Raw genomic sequence first — 20,389 nt, 5'->3', positions numbered from 1 at the left:
AATTTACGTGTCGACGTATTCGTCGAAATGCGCGAGTATCGGAGGCGTCTGCAGACGTCGTTTCAGTTCTTGAAATGCCTCGACTTGCGCCTTCCCCACTTGAATTCCATGTCGGTCTTCGTGAGTTGAGTTAGTGCTCGGCAATCCGTGAAAATTTCTTGACGAAGCTTATGGTATAGGCGCACAAGCCAAAAAATCTGCGTACGGCCTTTCTGTCGGTGGGCGGTGGGAGGGCAGCTATGGCAGCTGTTCTCCTACTCGAAGCGAGACTCTTCTGGCTGCAGGGTGAGTGCGGATTTTTTGATTGCTTGAAGCGCAGCTTCAAGGCGTCGGAGACATTCGTTGAAGTCTGAGGCAAACGCAACGACATTGTCCAAGTGCACGAGGCACCTCTGCCACTTCAAGCCAGCCAGCAATGTATGCATAAGATGTTGGAAAGTCGCAGGCGCCGAGCAAACACCAAAGGGCATGAACGTGAACTCGAACAAGCCATCTGGTGTTGTAAAGGTCGGTCTTTTCACGATATCTCTAGTCGACTTCGATTTGGCAGTAGCCGGTGTTGAGGTCCATCGACGAGAAGTACTTCGCCTTGTGGAGCCGACCTAGGGCGTCGTCTATCCGTGGCAGAGGGTACACGCCCTTGGTCATTTTATTCAGGCGACGATAATCGACGGAGAAACGTAGGGTCCGATCCTTCATCCTCACTAACACTACGGGAGGCGCCCATGGGCTCTTGGACGGCTGGATGATGTCGTCGCGTAGCATTTCCTCGACTTGTTTCTTAAGGACCTCCCGTTCTCGTGTCGAAACACGGTAGGGACTCTGACGGAGTGGTCGAGCGTTTTCTTCAGCTTTGATACGGTGCTTAGAAAGGGGTATTTGTAGGACCCGCGATGACCACGAGGAGGAGAAATAGTGCTTGTATTCCTTCAGCAGGCATTGAAGCTGCTGCCATTGCCGAGTGGGAAAGCTTCGGTTTACGTCGAATAATGGCTTAGGCATCGGGGTCGTTCTTGTAGCTTCGTCAGTACATGAAAAGGCAAGCGCATCCCTGACGGCCAAGATGTCTTCGATGTACGCAGTCGTCGTGCTTCTGCTCAGGTGTCTGTATTCATGGCTGGCTTCCGCAAGCGCTCCGCTTCCTTCTCCTTCATGAAACCTACCAATGCATCTTGCGACGCAAATGTCATGGTCTAGCAACAAACGCTGATCGCTGTCGATGACATCTTCGATGTCTTCAGCCTTTACTGTGCCGACGGCAAGTATGACGCTCAATTTGAGCGGATTGGTCACTTCATCCGCGAGAACGTTCAGGGCACGTTGACATGGGTTCGTATCCGGCGGTGTCGCTTTGCCCGACGATAGAGATATGGACTTGCTTTTTAAGTCGATGACGGCGCTGTGATAGTTTAAGAAGTCCATAAGAAGTCCAACCTAGCTGGATAAGTGCGGTTATTGATGGTGCAACTCTTCTTCATTCATCGTCCATGTAGCACTGTAGCCTGTCAATTACGGCGCATCATAGGTACGAGGTCTTACCAGTTTTTAAGCCAAGAAGGAACACGAAGCAGGTTACCTATGTAATAACTCGAAGCAGTGCTTCAACCAGTATAGGGAAGCCTAAATCAGTATCGTGCGCATGCTCGTGATAAAAACGAACGCTATGCACACGAAGCCTGACTGCATCATACCTTGTCTAATCAGACGCATTCGGAGTGCGCTGCTTGACACTTAGCGCAGCGAAACACCACGCTTGCTCTTCTCAAAAAGCGCAAAGGCATTACTTCTTTATAAAGCAAAAGCCTTAGATGCCTCATCAAACGCGAAAATTGGCCCGCGTCCCGCGTCGGCGTCTCCCATGGGCGGCGTCAGCACGAATGATTCAAACGTCCTCATCACGTGGTGAAGTCTCCATATCACGTCACCATTACGTCACATATCGCCGAAATTTGTGACGCCATTATGACGTAATCACATGACATCGTAGCTTGGTCAAAGGTGGCACGATCACAGAGGCAGTGCAAAACCAAGTGAGGTACCTCCGATCCTGGAGGCAGTGCAAAACCACGTTAGGTGCAGAAAGCTTTCGGAGGCTGGCCGGAAGGATCAGAAGAAAAAGAAGATGGCTTTCGCCTTCCAGTATTCTTAGGTGCGTACGTAAGGAGCCCTGTGCGTTATTTTTAGGGGGTCCGCTCTCTTTGAAACAAGATCGCGAATTTATAGTGCACATTGAAACAGCACGAAATGCAGAAAACCAGAAAAGCAAGGACAGATACAACAACGACGAATAAAAAAAGATTAATCACAACCACGCAATATACACTTGCACAGTCTATAAATAAAACGACGAAGACGCTATAGGCGCCGGCATCTGGCTGTCTTCGTAGTAACGGCTGACGACACTTAGGCTGCATTACCGCCTTTCAGCTTTCTGCTGTCCTGAAACGTCATAGGGGCCCCCTGATGCGATAAATTATGAGGGCTTTAGAAATGGCATGGCTTGGTAGCGTGTGCGTTAGCACTGCTTCTGTCGCTTTCCCGCAGGAGGAGGAGGAATAAACTTTATTATGAACCAGCAATTTAGGTTCGTAGAAAGAATTTTTTTTCTTTTCGCAATGTTCATTGTGCATTGTCATTTCCATTTACAGCGAAGGTCACAGTTGCTAGAATATGGCAAAATTTAGCTAGTTTCGCGCGGTGAAAACTGTCGGAGATCGAAACTGAACGCGCGAGTGTACTTGACTGGTTAGCGAAATGCTGTACTAGTGCTGTAGTGCTGTACTAGTGCTGTAGAGCTGTACTAAATCGGCCGCTATATTTGAAATTTGAAATGCGTGCGCTTACACCTGATTGGCCAAACTAAGATCACGTGACCTATTGGCTTAGGGAATGCTGTTTCAGCGAACGACATTTAAGTGCACGTAAAAAAAAGGAGGTCGAACTATCCAGAGCCCACCACTACAGCATCTCTCATAATGATGTCGAGTTTTTGGGCCGTCGAGCCGCAACAATTAATATTATGCAGCGAACGCCTCAGGTCATATCATTCTTAGCAAGGTCACGTTGTGTTGCAAACCCGCCGCTTGATTTCAAATTCGTGCTCTTACACCTCGTTGGTCGAAGGGAGATCATACAACCTGCTGCAAGAGGCAACGTTGCTGAAACGAATACTTTGAGTTACGTCATCTGTCGCTGTCATAGCCGGATTACGCACCCGTCGCAACACTCGTACGCGCCCAGGTAGGTGCATTGTTTTGTTTTGCTAAAATCAATGTAAGTATCTAATGAAAGTGACAATTGCTTCCCAGTATTTTCTGCAAAGTACCACTAGATTTATTCCTTCACTTTAAATCTGAGGGAATATTTAAAGCAAAATTATTCTCCTTTTCAATTGTGCAACTGTCGTCGGTACAACGCATTCATATGGAAGCCATAGTTCATGTTTTGTAAGCTTTGGTGTATAGCCCAGTGGTTATGGCACTGGCCTTCGGACCGTACCGGCCCGGCCTCAAACCCCACCTCCCCCAAAAAAATTTCTTCGGCTTTATTTATCCTTCATTTACGTGGTTAACGAATGCCAACGCCGCCAATGTCAACACACACACCACCGCAGGGTCGACAAAGACAGCTTCGCTGCAAAGAATGTGTCCGATATGCTGACAGAAACGCACCACACGGGCCTGTCCGCTGTGCGTGATCATGCCACCCGTCCGTCTATGGCGCCAGCGGCGATAGACACGCAAATCCAATTGACGGCACCGAGTACTGACGAAGATCGGCTTTAACTACGCTAACCCAAGCGCATGGCCTGGCTGGATTCTCAGTATCGCGAAGCCGAAAGTTGTGTAGTTTGTTACTACCCAGGTGAACGCTTCCCGAGGGCCTTGGCAATAGTTCAGGTTGCTTGGCATTATATTTTATTGCATTAGCAACTAGGTGGACACTTTCGGCTGGTTTTTGCCGTCGGCTTCAAGTCCCGTAGATGTATGTATATATGCATGAAACCTCAAAGAAAGATATTCACAAAATTATTTCCGACACGCGGATTCAAACGCGCGACCCCTCGCTCAGAAGTGCGCGGGGTTAGACAGCTAAGCCATGAAACGTTTGTCCCTCAACGTACTAAAGGCGAGCTATTTATATACGCCACTTACCGCTGGCGGTACGCAGATCTAGGGGGAATTTTAGCGTGTTCTCTGCTATCCAGCGAGATGGCATGAAGGGCGCGCGCTTTGAAGATCGTCGCTTCGCTCGTTGCTGTGCGCGCCCTCAGCTGTGCTTTGCCCTATAAACGTCATGGTCGCCCGCGAGCGCACGGTTATGTCGTGATGGAGGCGGTTTGTGCATCTTGTGCTTTCACTGGAAAGATTGCATTGAAGTTACAGAGCGCACGAACGTCACTTCGCTCGCTGCAACGGTTGCGGTTGCGAAAGGAGCACGCTGCCCAAATACAAAGATTTAACACCTGGGACACTTAGTTCGCGCTCGTCTTGTGTATACCTGTGGATTCGTTTCGTGCGTTCTTTGTGTTTGAGCAGCGCACTTGAAGTGTCGAGCCGCGTAGTTGTTAGTTCGCACTCGTCCTGTGTGTGTTCTTTCCGTGCGTTTTTCCTGCTTGTGCAGAGAGCTGCAAGTTTCTATCTGCTTGCCGTTCTTCGCGTGACTTTGCAATTTGTTGCTATGGCATTCATTTATTCAGCCTTGCTCCGAAACTGACTTTTTATACCCGTGCGGTATCTGCGATCGTCTGTGGTTCGCCGGACATCTTTCCAGCATCTTCGGCTTGCGTCACCAACTGCACCGTAACTCTGTGGCGCCGACAATCCGGCAGTGGTCATCATCAGGCTATCCTGAGCAAGGGCTCCTCTGCGGGACGTGTCGCGACTCGTTGCTAGAGGGCGTTGTGTGCCGATTCGCCGCCACCAACGGCTACGTGTACACCTCCACAGCGGAACACTTCCCAAAAATAAATTTCGTCGAGGAAAGTCAGGCCACGCATTCAGTTCACGTGCATAAGGCGTTTGTCATGTGTGACATCACTTGATCAGTAGGCAATGACCAGTATGGTACAAGGGGCAGCTGATCATGCTGCTAAAATGACTATGTAAGGAAAGAAAATTTTAAGTATAAAACAAACTGCACAGCTTCGCTGGTCTTCCATCTTCGCATTGTGGAATGGTCCTGGAGGTTTTGCAATGTTTAATGGGTGCACAGGATCTGTTGGTTGTTATATCTTTATTGTTAGATTTTAAAGTTTCTGCTTTGTTTTCTTATAGGCTGCGCACGTACACATTGTGTAGTTTTGTGGAATCAACTTTGTCTCTGTCTTCATTTTATTTGGCCTCTGTCTTTCCCGCTGTTTTATTTTCGTGCATATCGCACCGCCCCCCTCCCCAAGCATCGAATTTAGCGCCAAATCAATCGCCGCATAAGTCGATCCTAGACTCGTTCATTTCAAGATATGACAGCCTTGTGCTATCTTGAAATTTATTGTGCACAATGGCTTTTCATTTGCCTGTTTTAAAAGATGTCTACCGTCGGCTACACCACAAAGGAACACCACCAATTCCAGCCAATATAGACCACCCTTTCTATCATCACTGTTCAGCCCTTTTATTCACAGCAGCAAGGCACGTCGACATGCAACCAATCGACAGGAAAGGGCCAGTCATCTATTCGTGAGCTCGTGGCTGCGTTTTCAGCTGAATCAAAAGGACGTCCTGGGAATACTCTTTCAAAAAGGCATCAATAAGTCATTGGCCACTATCCTCTAACTCGCCCTGATACCAGCATGCCTGCTAAGCCCAATCTTTGTGGAAACCCTTCCTCAACTGTCTGCTATCTAAATCACCATGAGTGGCATACACTGCAGATTTATTCATTATGGCATTATAAACGACTGCTTATTCGTACTGATACATACTAGACGTTCGTACTGAGGCGCTGTACACAACAACCCAGCAACCTGGAATGGCACCCCCACCTTCTGCAGTAGAAAGAAAATTAGCGTTGCACACTTTTAAGTTAGCCTAATGGCTCACTTTCACGTAAATATGTAAAAACTTCTCGTCATAAATATGCTGAAAGCTTATGTTCTTTCTTAAACCAGTACCTGCTTTGTAACCACATGATAGCAACTTAAGCGCAGGAACCAGGGTTATGGTTCTCTGCCAGAGTTATATCAAAGGCGGTATGATGAAGCCAGTAGAACCAGTCAGGTATATCTTGACTTCTTCTGCCGCCTTCGTTATGTGACACTTCAGTATTACCTTAGTGCCCTACTATGAAGTTGAGGCGATGACAATGAAAGAGCAGCGCCTGCGGCGTGATAACAAGAGACGCGCATTATTGGTAGCATTCCCGCGACATGTAACCTATGTAAGTATTGAAGGACGTGCCCTCTATATAAGGGTGGTACCGCAGCATGCCAGAACAAGGTATCGAGAAAAAGAAGCATCACACCGACACGACGACTGCGGCTGCCGGGCGCAATGACGTGGTTACTATGAATTAACAATAACAGTCATGGCGTTGGTTAGACGACAGCGGTGTATTCAAGGTAGCACAAGAAAGAAGGTGGGATGGCATCGTACTACGGTTTTGTTTGCTTTTATAAGACTTCACCCAATTTCTGCGTTTCCAGAAAGCTTATTTGCCATTTCCTGCGTTCATATTCTTCGAGATATCAAATAGTGCGCACCTGTGCTCCGAGTGTATGACTCCTGGTTGTCTCAAATGGTAGGGCGAGCGCCTTGAAATGGAGTTGGTCCTGCGTTCGAACCTAGGACCACAACAAAATTTTTTGGCTACTGGGCAGCTTTTTACATTGCAGCTGTTGTGCTTTTCGTTATGCCTTTACGCATTCCCGTAAACTAGCATAATCATGAATGGTCTTAACCTCTCCAGCGCATGCAACGCAATAACTAGGCTGGCGCGCGCTCTGTTCGTCCTCTTCTTCATCCTCTGCTTCGCTTCCCGAACATGTGCGCCCTGAGCGTGCTCTCCCGCTGCGCCGATTTGTTCGGCGTGGGATGCAATAAATGTGATGGGCGAGCGAACAGGGAAAGAGAAGGAAAGAGTGAAAGAAAGAGTAAGAAAGAAAGCGATACAAAGGGCAAACTTCATGGCGAAAAACGTTCTTGACGAGGCGGGATGCGAACCCGCCTATCCACAACCTTAAGGCCAGCATCGTAGCCACTTGGCTATCTAGGCACGCCAGCAGAGCAACACTCTTTTATATCATAGTATAGGAAGGGGGTGGGAAAGGCAAGGTGTGAATAGAAGTATTGTGAGATCAGGAGGAGGGAAAGGAGAAGATGGATGAAGCATAGCATAGCCATGTAGAGTATAATATAGCAAGGGGTGGGAATGAGATGCGAGGGTGAGGATGATTCAAATGAAGAGGGGAGGGTAAATCATAGTATAGCCGTGTGCAATATAGTAGAGGCGAGGGGGTGGGAAAATCAAGTAAGGGTGAAATGAAGTGATTAGAGGTTGAGGAAAAGAAGGAGGGGAGAGGGTGAAACCTAACATAGCCATGTATAGTACAGCAAGGAGTGGGAAAGGAAAGCGAGGGCGAGCACGATAGAAATGAGCGTGAGGAGGAGGAAACGAAAGAGGGGAAGGCCACCAGCTTTCGTGCTTCCTCAGTCTTCGCATCACTACAGAATAGCTGGCCTAATATTTTTTATATCTTTCATTATTTCTCCCCTTCTTTCCTTTCTTAACTTTATGTCACCCTTTCCCAGTGCAGGGTAGCAAGCCGCATAATTTCCTGCTGATTAGCATCCCTGCCTTTGACTTAAAATTTTTCTCTCCCCCTTTCGGTAAACTTCCCATTCATAACCCTTGCTACTGTTTGCGGAATTCAGTAGAACTTGTTAGTCATATTTACGTAAGCTAAAGAATGGCAGCAGTTATGGATGTACTCATTTTTCCTCCGATGGGCGTTTTAAATCGTGTTTACCACCAGAACAAGGTAGCGGTGTTGCCATCCGTAGGGACTTCACTGATTCATGCTACAAACCATCGGCGGTCGATCATTTTCTTCCTTGCTTTGTATTCATTAGTGGTATGCCACTAACTTAAAAAAAGATTGCAATTAACTACACATTATTTCATCAGTCTCCTTCTTGATTCATCCGTGCCGCTCGGGAAATGTCACATGTAAAGAAAAAAATAAGAAATGAATGTTCTTCTCGCGACTTGTTTTTCGCTTTAATCCAGTTTTTGTGAATAATCGTTCCATTGTTCGGTCATGCCGTATTCCCCTTGAACATATTTAATCCAACCAACCCTTAGTCAGGCATGGTATAGCGACGCAGGAGAATTCATTTACTTCAGAACGTGAAACACACCACTCATTCTACCTTCAGTGGCGCCAGTAAATTCAGCTTGCTGCATTCTGCTTTGATCGTGTACGAGTAGTTAGTGCTGCCGTATTCGTTGTTTCTTTCTAGGAAGCATAAGAAATGAGAGTAGCCGTAGTCGCCCTACTTCTCCTGGTTTTCACACCCATTGCTATAGAGGCGGGCATTGGTCGTGCTATCGGTGAGTACGCCTTGACAAATATGTTTCTTCCTCGTAGCATCATAGCCCATTAGTGTGGTAGTATCATAGCCTGTAGCATATCGTTTTCCTCGGATTTGCATTATGAAATCATTTCAGTAGGCCGCCACCCCCTGTTATACACGGAATTTGAGATGCACAGATGTATTTCCCTGACCGGCCGGGACGAAGCAGCAAATATACAGACGACAATAAACAGCTTAATGGTTAATAAAAATTAAGCGGAATATATTTTGGGACTTTGGTGTTTTGTAAAGACTCTAGGTATGATGACAGTGCTTGCAGCAATCAATCTGATCGTGTGGTAAAGATGATGATAATAATAATAATAATAATAATAATAATAATAATAATAATAATAATAATAATAATAATAATAATAATAATAATAATAATATATTATTGTCTGTATATTATTATCTGTAATATATTAACTGTCTGTATTGTATTGTTTATTTTTATTGTTTTTTTTTTGCGTGCGCCAGCACAAGGACCTTACGGTTGTTCCTGGGCACGTTAAATAAATCATTGATTGATTGAATATTATTATTATTATTATTATTATTATTATTATTATTATTATTATTATTATTATTATTATTATTATTATTGTTTACTAATGTTGTTGTTGTTGTGGCTCCTGCTGCCGCTGCTGTTGCTGTTGTTATTCGTCGATATGTCTACACACCAGTATCAAGTGACACCAGATCAGCCTGTCAACAAAAGGAGCACAGTGTCTTTATTCGGGTGACAATAGAAACTATGGCTAAACTACGTTAAAATAATTAGTTGACACGAACAAAGGAACAAGGTATTCTGTGAACGCAATTTGTAGAAAAGATGTCTTACTCATTATCGAGAGGAAACGTGTGCATTCAACACAGAACAATGTATTTTCTACAATCATCAGCATAAGGAGCTCATGAAAGCGGACAGGTTTTATGTCAAGTGCCTTCACGAATACCCACTCTTTTAAGGCCGACGCTTCTTCGCATCACGGTCGAGTAAAATGATATGTTTCTCCAAGCTTTCATTTTCAGACAGAAACGACAGTAAAAAAAGCAATACTCCTATTAACATTGATTAAATGCAGCTAATGCATAATATATTCAGGAGCTATGACAGCTATTTACAGTGTGTTACAGCGTAGGTTACTCGTGGATAACTATAAACAGCTAAATTAGCTCACTTTCGTCGTGTCGCGTGCAATATGAAACGCTAATTACGCATTATTGATAACAGGTCAAGATCGTCAGGACGCCGTTTGTTCTTAAGCTCACTATAACCTCACTATGACCCATGGAGCTCTTGCAGGGAACGGAAAATAATTGATCAGCCAGTGATACGCCAGAAACAATAACCAAAACGCACTCTTGTGAGAAGTGGCCTTAATGTCGAAATGTATTAATCTATTCGTGCTTCAAAACACGTTTATTTACATGGCAGAGATAATGTAATCAAAATTAAAAGTAACCAGTAATTTGCATTTTGTTGTGCTTTTTATGTGGTGACTCCGTGAGCATCGTTTGCAGCTGGCCCAACAGCTCCAGCGGAGCCTCCAAATTCTCATCTGCTGAGAAAAGTTGCTGTTTCATTGTTTTGAATCGCAAGTACATTTGCTTTGGTTCGGTTTTGCAACACATCGTCATCACTCCGCGCAGACTTCTGCGAGGAGCGATGAAAACTAGGGGCTCTCAGTTCGAGTTAACCGCTGTGGATACTGACGCGTTCGAATTGTCGGGAGTTTTCCCCCATACACAGGGTGGTGCAGGGACGAGGGCGTCTGTTCGGATTACCTGTAGTTCGAATTAGCCGAGTTTGGCATAAGGAGTTTTCACTGTAGTTTGCCTGAGATAGTTGCCTTGCACGATGGAGTTATGAACAGCGTAGTGTAAGATTATTCAATCGCCACCACGTATCGCACGTGTGCAGTAATAGGACATGACATGAGTACAGCGGAATACTTAGAATATTCAGTTTTGTAGTATCCTATATCACGTATACGATGTGTGGCCTTTTAGAAGACATTATCCCAGTCATTTAGTTATTCATGCAACGTTTAGTTACTACATCATCAATTTCAAATTCGGTCGTATGTGTTCATAAGTGTCTGTGAAACTGGAATCTGAATTGTAATTACACATATCGAGCTGTGGTTGTTTTGATGACTAAAATAAACTTAGAGATTGCCTTTCGTTTGAACCTTCGCTTTTTCAAATGTAGAGAATCTCGGTGTTCCTAAGCTCATAAAGCGTAGGAGCTTACTTTAGCTCCTACACTTCGTAAGCTTGAACGTCTCATACCTCTCTGTGTGAGGAAAAACCTGGCGTTCATTTTCGCATGCTTGTCAAGCATCCATGTCCATTCAAGTTCACACCAATTTGACGAAAGGACCTCGATGGCATCACATCTGTATCATGTACTTGCGTCACTTATCTCATAACAAATCGTCGTCATAAACGTTAGGTCATTTCATGCACATTGTGATATAAGTGCAGGTAACGAAACAACCATCATAGCTCCGTCATGGCTCCTTGTCACGCATGTCATGAAGTACGTGATCTGCATGTCGTGTCCGGTCATTTATGTTGGTCATAGAATAATGTCATGTGATGTATGTTTCGATGTATATCAGGTTAAAAGGATGGCCGTGAGAGCTCCTAGACCTTGTCTTGGATATTATAACAAAGGCATTTTGTTATGACCTGGAATTCATGTTCGTAATACACTCATGTCATGTCATGCCAATCTTCTATCAAATTCATAATCCGTGAGCGAAGATTAGATAGATAGATAGATAGATAGATAGATAGATAGATAGATAGATAGATAGATAGATAGATAGATAGATAGATAGATAGATAGATAGATAGATAGATAGATAGATAGATAGATAGATAGATAGATAGATAGATATGGTCAAAGTCCATTTGGTTTGCCAAGAAATGCTTAGCATTTACCAACTACAAGCCTTTGCAAGTCTCTCGAAAATTACCAACATCACTTCATTCATATGAAAGTCGCTTTGGAGGTGCTTGCAGTAGGTGCCGTCCGTTTGATGTGGCGCATTTAAAAGCGCCAACGTTTGCTAGTGATCTTAGGTCACTGCACGGAACCACGTTTTCCCGAAGAATAATTCATCTGTCATTGCAGTTGTCGCCGCTTTGTAGCCGATCCAGAAAGGGGGTGGTAAGGCTGTCGTCATTCCCTTCGTTTATGCTCCTTAACTACATTAAACTGTACTCCTGCGCATGGATAAACAAGCCGATAAGCAAAGCAATTTGGAAACTGACTAAAAGCCTTAAGTTACAGCCGCAGTTTACTCACAATCAACATGCTTTTGTAGAAATACCGACCACAGGGGGAGTTGATGTTCTCTTTAGTAAGCACATTATTCTGGGTCAATTTAAAAATGTAACATTTGTTTCCCGTGTGCTATGGCAACGTTTATTACTCCTGTTGGCTGCATTTAACAAGACTTTGGAGCGGTTGTCGATATTTTCTAGATGCGCTAGTTCATTCACGCTAGTATAAACGGCAGTCAAGCTCGCAAAGGCAAGTTGATATGCAATGTATTAATAAGTTTGGCTGCCATGTTCATCGAAACTGTACAAGACTATACCGTTGCTACACTTTCATTAAAGAATTGCGATTTGTTGTTTGCTCCTTATGGTCTTTAATTATTTCTCCGTCTTGAAATGGTATTGCATATTTTAAAGTTGCTTGTTCTGTACAGAACGTCGAGGTGTGAAAACGAATGCGTGTTATATTAGCCCTTTAGATATGCTCGAATGCATGTTCGCCCCCCCCCAATATTTATAATCAGCCGTCGCGAATTTGCAGACACCACGGCCGTTTTATGAGAGTACTGCTGCGCGTGCGATAACAAAAGTCGATAACCATAAAGAGAAAGCGGTCACTTCTGAAATTTGTTGTGGTAGGCGTACGGTCGAGTAAAGCTGTATTCGTTTCATCGTCACGCTATTGCTCAAGTTCGAAGAACAACTTTTTAATGCGTTTGGTTCTGTTGTGATTGTGGCAGGCTCCAGAACACACTAGAGAACCTTACCAAAATTTCCTGCTCTCGCACGCTTCCAAAAAGAAAGCATGTGAAGCAATGCCAATATGTCATCCCCAAGAAAAATGTCTCCTCGGTTAATTACACTTTAACTCTAACGTAAAGGGTGTAGGTTGCTAGTGCTAACATGGGTAAATTTTCGAAGTGTTTTAGTTGCAGTCTCCGCCCCGAACAGCACTACTCATATGCTTATTCACCTAGATTTTGTAATTATTCAGTTTGGAGCCTCTAATTGCAAATTTCTTGCAAGGGTTATCTTTTACTTTCAAACTTGTTGTTTTCTAATTCTATAAAAGAATAAAGTAGACAAAATACGTTTTGAAATGTGACAGCTTTAAAATGTATTTCGGTCTTGTTCTGCCTCTGAAGACGTGTTTATATTTTTGTGTTCAGTGCCAATGTGCAATTGCTTCATACCAATGTCCGGGACTTGCGATGCCTTGCATATTCAGTGGTGATGTTTCTCAGTGTTGGCGAGAAGCCTTCGGCCGCAAGTGCTTCACTGTGCCAATACTGTGTAATCGTTCTTCTTTATGCAATTTCATTTAGCCAAGATTCTCGCAAAAATACCAAGAGCCCTGAAAGTGGTGACATTATTGAGACCAAGAAAATCGATCGTCCGTGTGCGTAAGTAAATTATTTATGTATATGAAAGAAGCAATGACAACGTGCACCTATATTAGATATGTAGTGACTTTGTTTTGCTGAACTGTCTTCGGAAATTTGAACGTTTACATTAAGCTGCGATGAAGCAGGATTGAACTAAAATAAATAGATACTGTTTATATTAGCGAAACACTGGAAAACAAAGTAGTTAATGCATCGAAGCTTTTATGAAATACACCCAAAATTGGTCCAAGTTACATCGTCTTGAACAAAGCTCGGTCTTCATTGTCATAATGTTTCCAACGACTCACGCATCTGAGGCAAAGTAACTGGAGTCGGCAAATAGCAGAGCTACAATGCAGCATCATCGCAAAATAATATCTAACCTTGAAACTTTGATCTAGTTATTTCCTAATCGGCAGCGTCTCCGTATACCTTAACTCAGCACTATGCGAACATAGTTTTGTAATACCGCATCTCGTTCATAAAGCAGCGATTTACACGCGAGCGGTAGATAAGAAAACGTATCTGCTCATCGGTCCATTGACACGGGAAACGCGTGGTGGTAACTTAACAATAGTGATTCATGACGGGTATTATAACAGTTCGTTAAAAACAAAGAGAAAGTACCTGGTTAAGACGTTATTGCGGTTTAGGTTCATTGCACATTTTGTGATCCACATACCGACGAGAGGGAAAAGAAGAAGCTGTTCGACTTCGAGTCGTCTTAGGTGGATACAGAAGGGACCCTGTGAGTTTTTTATATAGGAATGAGGAATCCTTGGACAGGGGTTGTCGGAGGAGCCAACGTTGCGACAATGGACTTGTGTTCGACAAGGCAGCAACTGCCTTGCTTACTACAGTGTATGCGTACGCCTTGAACCATCTCCCGTAACCATAAAATAGAGGAAGAGAAGAGAGAAGGTTGGAAAAAAAGACAGTTTCGCCGCAAGGGCGAAGCAATGAATGCGATAGCAACAAATTGGAATGTAACACGAAGAACGAGAAAGAGCTGGATACCTGCAGCGCGCCTCTGAAACACAAAGAAGGACACCCGAAAAGAGCGCACAGGCATGCACAGGGCAAGCGTGAACTAAGAACTGTCGCAGTCGTTACCTATTTCTGCTTGAGCAACGCGCTGCATGTGTCGACCATAGAGAGCTTGAGAACTGGGGCCCCAAATAGCTTGTGGACCAAGGATCTTGCCAGCTGCCAAGGCGAATGGGCAGAAACCAAGCCACTCTTGTGGGCTTGCGTTCACGTTGGCCCCAGACTTAAAAATCGAAAACTAGCGTGGGTCCCCAATACGTCTTGGGTCACTGCGAGACTATGCAGACGCCTCGCGGTCCACGACGCTGTATGGCCTGCGTCTCGCAAGATTTCTATATCACCACGAGTGGCGCACCGTGCGTTTGCGCCAACACAGCTTGCATTTGATCTAGTTCTCAAACTCTGCTCATCCTCCGAACGCAAGAGCAGCCACCCAACGCAGCTTGGTGACCCAGTGTCTTGGGTCCCCAATTCCTAAGCTCTTTAATGGAGAATCAGATTCTCTTAGATATTTCTTTTTCTTTTAAACTGCGGCGTGTGGATTGACCCCCTGCGTTTCCTTCCAGACGGGGCGTCTGATGCAAGGCGTGCCTAGAGTTACTGTATATGCTACCTTTAGGTAGCAGAGTTGCGCCTAGGTCCGGCTAGCAACCACAGCTATGCGGTGAAGTCGCACTTCGTTTTTGCAGGAGTCATGCCTACCGTGTCGCCTATTAACATGTCAGGCGTGTCGAAGACCGGCGATAAACATTGGCTGTTGATGACAAGTGTTAAGTCAGTTCGCTGCCGCGGCGGCGTCGAGAAGTACAAAAATTAGCCCGAGCGTCAGCTTCTCCGCAATGCATGGTTGCTAGCGGCGTTTGGAAAACAGATGCGCAACTCTGCTACCTAAAGGTAGCATATACAGTAACTCTAGGCGTGCCTGGTGTGCCCGGTGTTCTTCCTTTTTTTCTTCCACATCACGAGTGGGTACAGAAAAGGCCAACTTTGTCGTGCCCGTCTCAAGGGCAGCTTTCACACTGAAAAACAATTAGGAGCGTTGCGTGCTAGAAAACACGCTGAAGCTCTTCCGAGATTTCCTTAGCGCCAGCGGTAAATGGTGTTTTTAAATAGCTCGCCGTTACTTCGCTGGCGCATGTATGGGGCATGTTTGAGTTGTCTAATGCAGCAGGCTGGAGAGCAAGGAGTCGATTGTTCGAATCCCCGGTCGGGTGCTTCAGAATTTTTTTCTGCTTTATTTTTCTCAGTGCGTTATATATATATATACACAAATATCCGGGGCATGACGGCGACGGCAAAAAGCAGCCGTGAGTGTCCACATAATTGCTATCGCAATCAAATAATTAGGACAGCTTCCGGATTGCCCAGCCGGAAGGAAGTGCGGAACTGGGCCGCCTTCTTTGTTTTCTTAGTTCTCACTTTCTTCCTGTCTCTCTTTTATTATGAAAGTGTTTTACGCTGCGGTAAACCGAGAGTTTAGTGGCGTATTTCCGTCACGTTTATGATGTTCACAAAATGAACGCTAACGAATGAGAAAGAAAAATAAACTACAAGAAAACGTTCCGCCGCCGGGAATCGCACCTACGACCTCTAGCTCCCGGACGATAAGTGCCCGCGCTCTAAGGACTAAGCTACCGCGGAAGATGCGCCACCCTTCACAAACGCGCATTATATATCTCTCACATTCTCTCTCGCACGGTGCCCTATGTTCACGGGGCTAGACAGGGCGGGCGGTGCCGCCGTTTGTGATCCGTGTTTGATCGGAGATTGCGCGCCGGCGCGCAATCTCGGAGGTCATCGTTAGAGCGACTCGATACCAGCGAAGAACACTGGCCGCGCTAGCATCAGGGAGTCGCCCTAGGCGCAGGTACGTTCTTTGCATTTCGCTTCGTGTTGGCGTGTGAAGGCTCGCTCTCGGAGTAGTGCAGCTTCCACACCTAAGATGTTTCTCCGCCGCCAACTGCTTCGAATGCGATAGTACCGACTGATCCGACTACTGCAATAAGCGCTGCAGAAAAGCAACGATGTCGACAGGTGATTGTCGTGCCTCGGTGGAGCGAGACAGAGGCCAGTGGGATGTCGAACACCTGCATGCATTCTCGGCTTAAGATAAGAACATCTGCCTTCGGAGTTACTGAAGCGCAGTGTGGTACTGTATACATTATCACAGGCGTACGTTGCCCTGTTACTCGGGAGCGCACACCGTGCCGTGAAAAGTACATATCAAGTACCAGTGTTTATTATGTACTTGCTGACATCATTGTCGCGCGTGATTCACGATACGCTGTGTCCAGGTATATGTCAACAACTTCAGCTACCACAACTTTTAATTAAGATCATGGGCGTTAGGCCTCGCGATGGAGATGTGCCGCTAGGTGTAAACGTGGGCTCATCCACATCAAACGGTGTTATAGCTCCCAAACACAACTAGACATTGTACAAGCTCTCATATATCACCACACAATTAGCACAAGTTCTATGAAGACACGTTTGCATATAATACTGTCGTACAGTGCACGGCGAATTACAGCCCGTTTTGCCTCGTGTATGGCCGTTAGCCGACTTTTGTTCTGGACACCAGATTTTTATCTACGCCCTCTGTTCCATCTTCGTCCCTTCCAGAAGAGTTCGCTGCTCGCGTCGCCCGCTGCCATGAAATTGCCCGCGCCAACACTCTTACCATTCAGGACAAGAAGAAAGTAGGTTTCGACGCGAAACGTCGAGTTGTTTCGTTCCGCCCTGGCGACGAAGTGCTCCTGTGGACACCTGGACTCTGCGAAAAATTTCTTCATTTCTTCTTCACTTTCGTGTTATGCCCATTCCTATGCTGGAAGGATCACCCATGTTTTTACAGCGAAAGCTGTCATGAGATCACAACAAGGGCCGTCTTTGGCGCCGTAGTTGTCCGCCGCGGCCGCCGCCAGCCGCCGCCCGAGTCCGTAACCACTGTCGTTCCAAATTACAAAAAAAAAACTAAATAAGAAAGAAATCTAAGATAAAACGAGGTTCGAACCTGGGCGCTCTGCGTGGGAGCTCAGTATTCTACCTCAGATCCATGCCAGTGCATGAAACTGCTTTGGAAAGACCCTATACAGGCCTCATGTAAGGAAGGAATGTAGTGTGGAAGAAGAGTAAAATGACAACCAGCCGTCACACAACGCTAATTATGTAACCGAGCATCACACAATGCAAATAGCGCAACGAGTGGGTTGTTGAATGCTTCCAACCCATTATAAAGGACTCTGCCATAGTTCTTCATCGTCATCAGCCACAGCATCAACAAAGTGCACATAATGCCTTACAGGTGTTAAACGGGTACCACGGTTCTCCGCCAAATGAGGAAAAATTGCATAGTGGCTGCTCCCCTAATTCACAAAAATTATGAAGATTTATAGCGTATTGCCTACCTAGCAAGTGCACTTCTATTGGTTGCCATGGAAGCCCATAAGGCTCCCATGATCCATTTCCTGGAGGTCTCAGTAAAGTTAATTCCCTCTCTCTTTAACGTTAACGTACGTTATAAAGCGTGGTGGGAGAGTCAAATAATGACCGCGCTTTACACAATGCGAATTACGTATCTTGTGGGTCGTTTAAAGATTCCAACCTTTTCAAAAGGCTCAGCAATAAATCTTCTACGTCGTCAACCGTTCCGTGAACAAAGTGCACACAATGCCTTGCAGATGGTACCTGGCTTCTCCGCAAAATGACGAATAATGTCGTGTTGGGTGCTCCCCAACTTGGAAAAATTATGATTTGCGGCGTAGTGGGTACCTTGCTAGTGTACTTTTATTAGTAGCCTCAAGAGATTTCATACGGGCTCTAGAAATGCCGCTCTTCCAGCTTTCGCTGTGACTGTACGGCGCTTTCCGCGCAGGCCTGGCGTTTTTCAATGCGAAGCATTTCTTAGCGAACATTTGCCACTTTGAGCGTGTCTGTCTACGTATTTATCTAGCTATTTAGATATCTAGTCGCCTACGTCTGGATGCTCTCATGATCGCCTCACGTTTCCTTAACTTGGTGTAGATCAAAAATTGCATGGGAGGGTAAGAGGATTAGAAGAATACTGCTATCGGGTCAGTGCATGAATAACGTGAAAATCCTGTCGTGTGGCACACACCCGTTTACCACGCGCCGCAGTTTACAGGTATGCGCCAGAGGTGATGGACAATTTTTATCTGCCCAGGAACGGCGACAACAGACATTGGTAATTTAAATGCAAGAAAGTTAAGAAAAACTGACATCGGCAGCGTTGACCCGACGAATGCAAAGAATAAATATCAGGGTCACAACAGGAATCGAACCCAAACATTCTGCTTGGCAATCACGTATTCTACCACAGAGCCACTCCAACTCACGAAACTGCTTTGGAAAAAGGCTCTACGCAGGCGTAATGTTGGTGAAACGTCAATTGCGGTTGCACATCTGGCAATCTAATTTTATAAACATTACATTTGTACTCCTATGATACAGGCGGCATATTAGATTAACATCTGTGGTTTCAGTGTTGGCTCCGCTTTTATAGCAGTTTAATAAAGATGCCATCTGTGTTCCAATGATTCATCAAGCTATGTTCGAGGATTGCTGGACCCCGGAGGAAAACATTAACAAAATTTATTATATATTCACATGCTTGCACCATAAAGTGCCCTTAGTTTCGATAATACTGACGTCTGTATTCTGACGGGAGGGTTAAAATTATGTTGCACCATAAGTAACCCTTTAAACGCCAGTGTTGTCGACGTGCCTGGTAAGCCCACGATGTCCACACAGCTACTACACTTACAAAAGCACGTCGATGCGCCTCGTAACGCTTGACTCAAAGCCATTAATTACAGCATAGAAGTACTCGCTGACTGCTTCGCGGGAAACCGATTCCTACAACGCGTGGGAACAGCCAAAATGTTTTCTCTCTTTGTGCTTTCTATGTGTATTATTGCGATAGCAACTATATGGATACCCTCGGCTGATTCTTGCCGTCGCCGTCGCCTTCACGTCCCGGATATTTATAGGTATGTATATATAAAAAGGCACCAGAGATAAATAAAGCAGAAGAAAAAAATTCCGAAGCACCCGACCGGGGATTCGAATCATCGACCCCTCCCCCCCAAGCCATTTGCATTAGACAACTCAACCATGCCGCATCCGTGCGCCGGCGACACCATTTACCTACACCATTTACCGTTGGTGGTAAGCAAATTACGGATGAACTTGAGCGTGTTTTCTATCACGCAAGGCTGCGAATTTTCTTTGAATGTGAAAACTGCCCTTGAGACGCTCACCAAAAAGTGGTGCTTTTCTGTACCCACTCGTGATGTGGAAGGAAAGAACAAAACAAAGAACACCGGGCACACCTTACGCCAGACGACCCCATGTGACAAGAGACGCAGGGGGTCACTCCACGCGCCGCAGTTTAAAAGAAAAGATAAATATCTGAGAGCGTCTGATTCTCTATTGTGGGCACTTGCACACGTAACGCTCATAATTTTCTTTGAATTTTAAAACTTCCCTTGAGACGCGCACGACAAAGCGGCCCTTTTCTTTACCCACTCGTGGTGTGGAAGCAAAAAACAAAACAAAACCGGGCACACCTTGCATCAGAGGCGCCCGTGTGGCAGGAAACGCAGGGGGTCAAAGCACGCGGCGCAGTTTAAAAGAAAAAGAAACATCGAAAGACATCTGATTCTCCATTGTCGACACTTGCAACACGTTGCTCAAGCACAAAGACGTAACAACTGCGACAGTTGTTGGTTCACGCTTGCCCTGTGCATGCCTGTGCGTTCTTTTCGAACGTCCTTCTTTGTTCTTCTGCGGTGCGCTGCAAGTATCGAGCTGCTTCTCGTTTTCCGTGTGACACTCCAATTTGTTGCTATCGCGTTCATTGCTTCGCCCTTGCAGCGAAACTGTGACTTTTTCCTATATATTTAGTTTTACTTATTTCTCTCTGTCTCTCCCTAGCTATTTCTTGCTCATTCTGTTTTTCTTTGTTTTTCTTCCCTTTCTTTCTCTCTCTCTACTTCTCGCTTGCGTGCTCAACATTATATATATATATATATATATATATATATATATATATATATATATATATAT

General features: G+C 45.2%; 1 protein-coding gene across 4 annotated transcripts in view; it reads left to right on the top strand.

Annotated features, from left to right (window-relative positions):
• LOC119383684 (uncharacterized) overlaps positions 1-20,389 on the top strand; it is a 111,407-nt gene that overhangs the window by 65,140 nt on the left and 25,878 nt on the right. For 2 of the 4 annotated variants that reach the window (XM_049412619.1, XM_049412620.1), the window contains exons 2-3: positions 8,460-8,550; positions 13,196-13,273. In XM_049412619.1, the coding sequence (XP_049268576.1) occupies positions 8,472-8,550; positions 13,196-13,273 (157 nt within the window). In that variant the 5' untranslated portion in view covers positions 8,460-8,471. Of the gene's footprint in view, positions 1-2,561; positions 2,585-3,123; positions 3,241-8,459; positions 8,551-13,195; positions 13,274-20,389 lie in introns of those variants that run through there. The other 2 variants (XM_037651960.2, XM_049412621.1) reach the window with 2 other exon arrangements.

Source organism: Rhipicephalus sanguineus, chromosome 2 (genome assembly GCF_013339695.2).
Source record: "Rhipicephalus sanguineus isolate Rsan-2018 chromosome 2, BIME_Rsan_1.4, whole genome shotgun sequence".
NCBI classification, from domain to species: Eukaryota; Metazoa; Arthropoda; class Arachnida; order Ixodida; family Ixodidae; genus Rhipicephalus; species Rhipicephalus sanguineus.
This window is presented reverse-complemented; position numbering and strand designations above follow the sequence as displayed.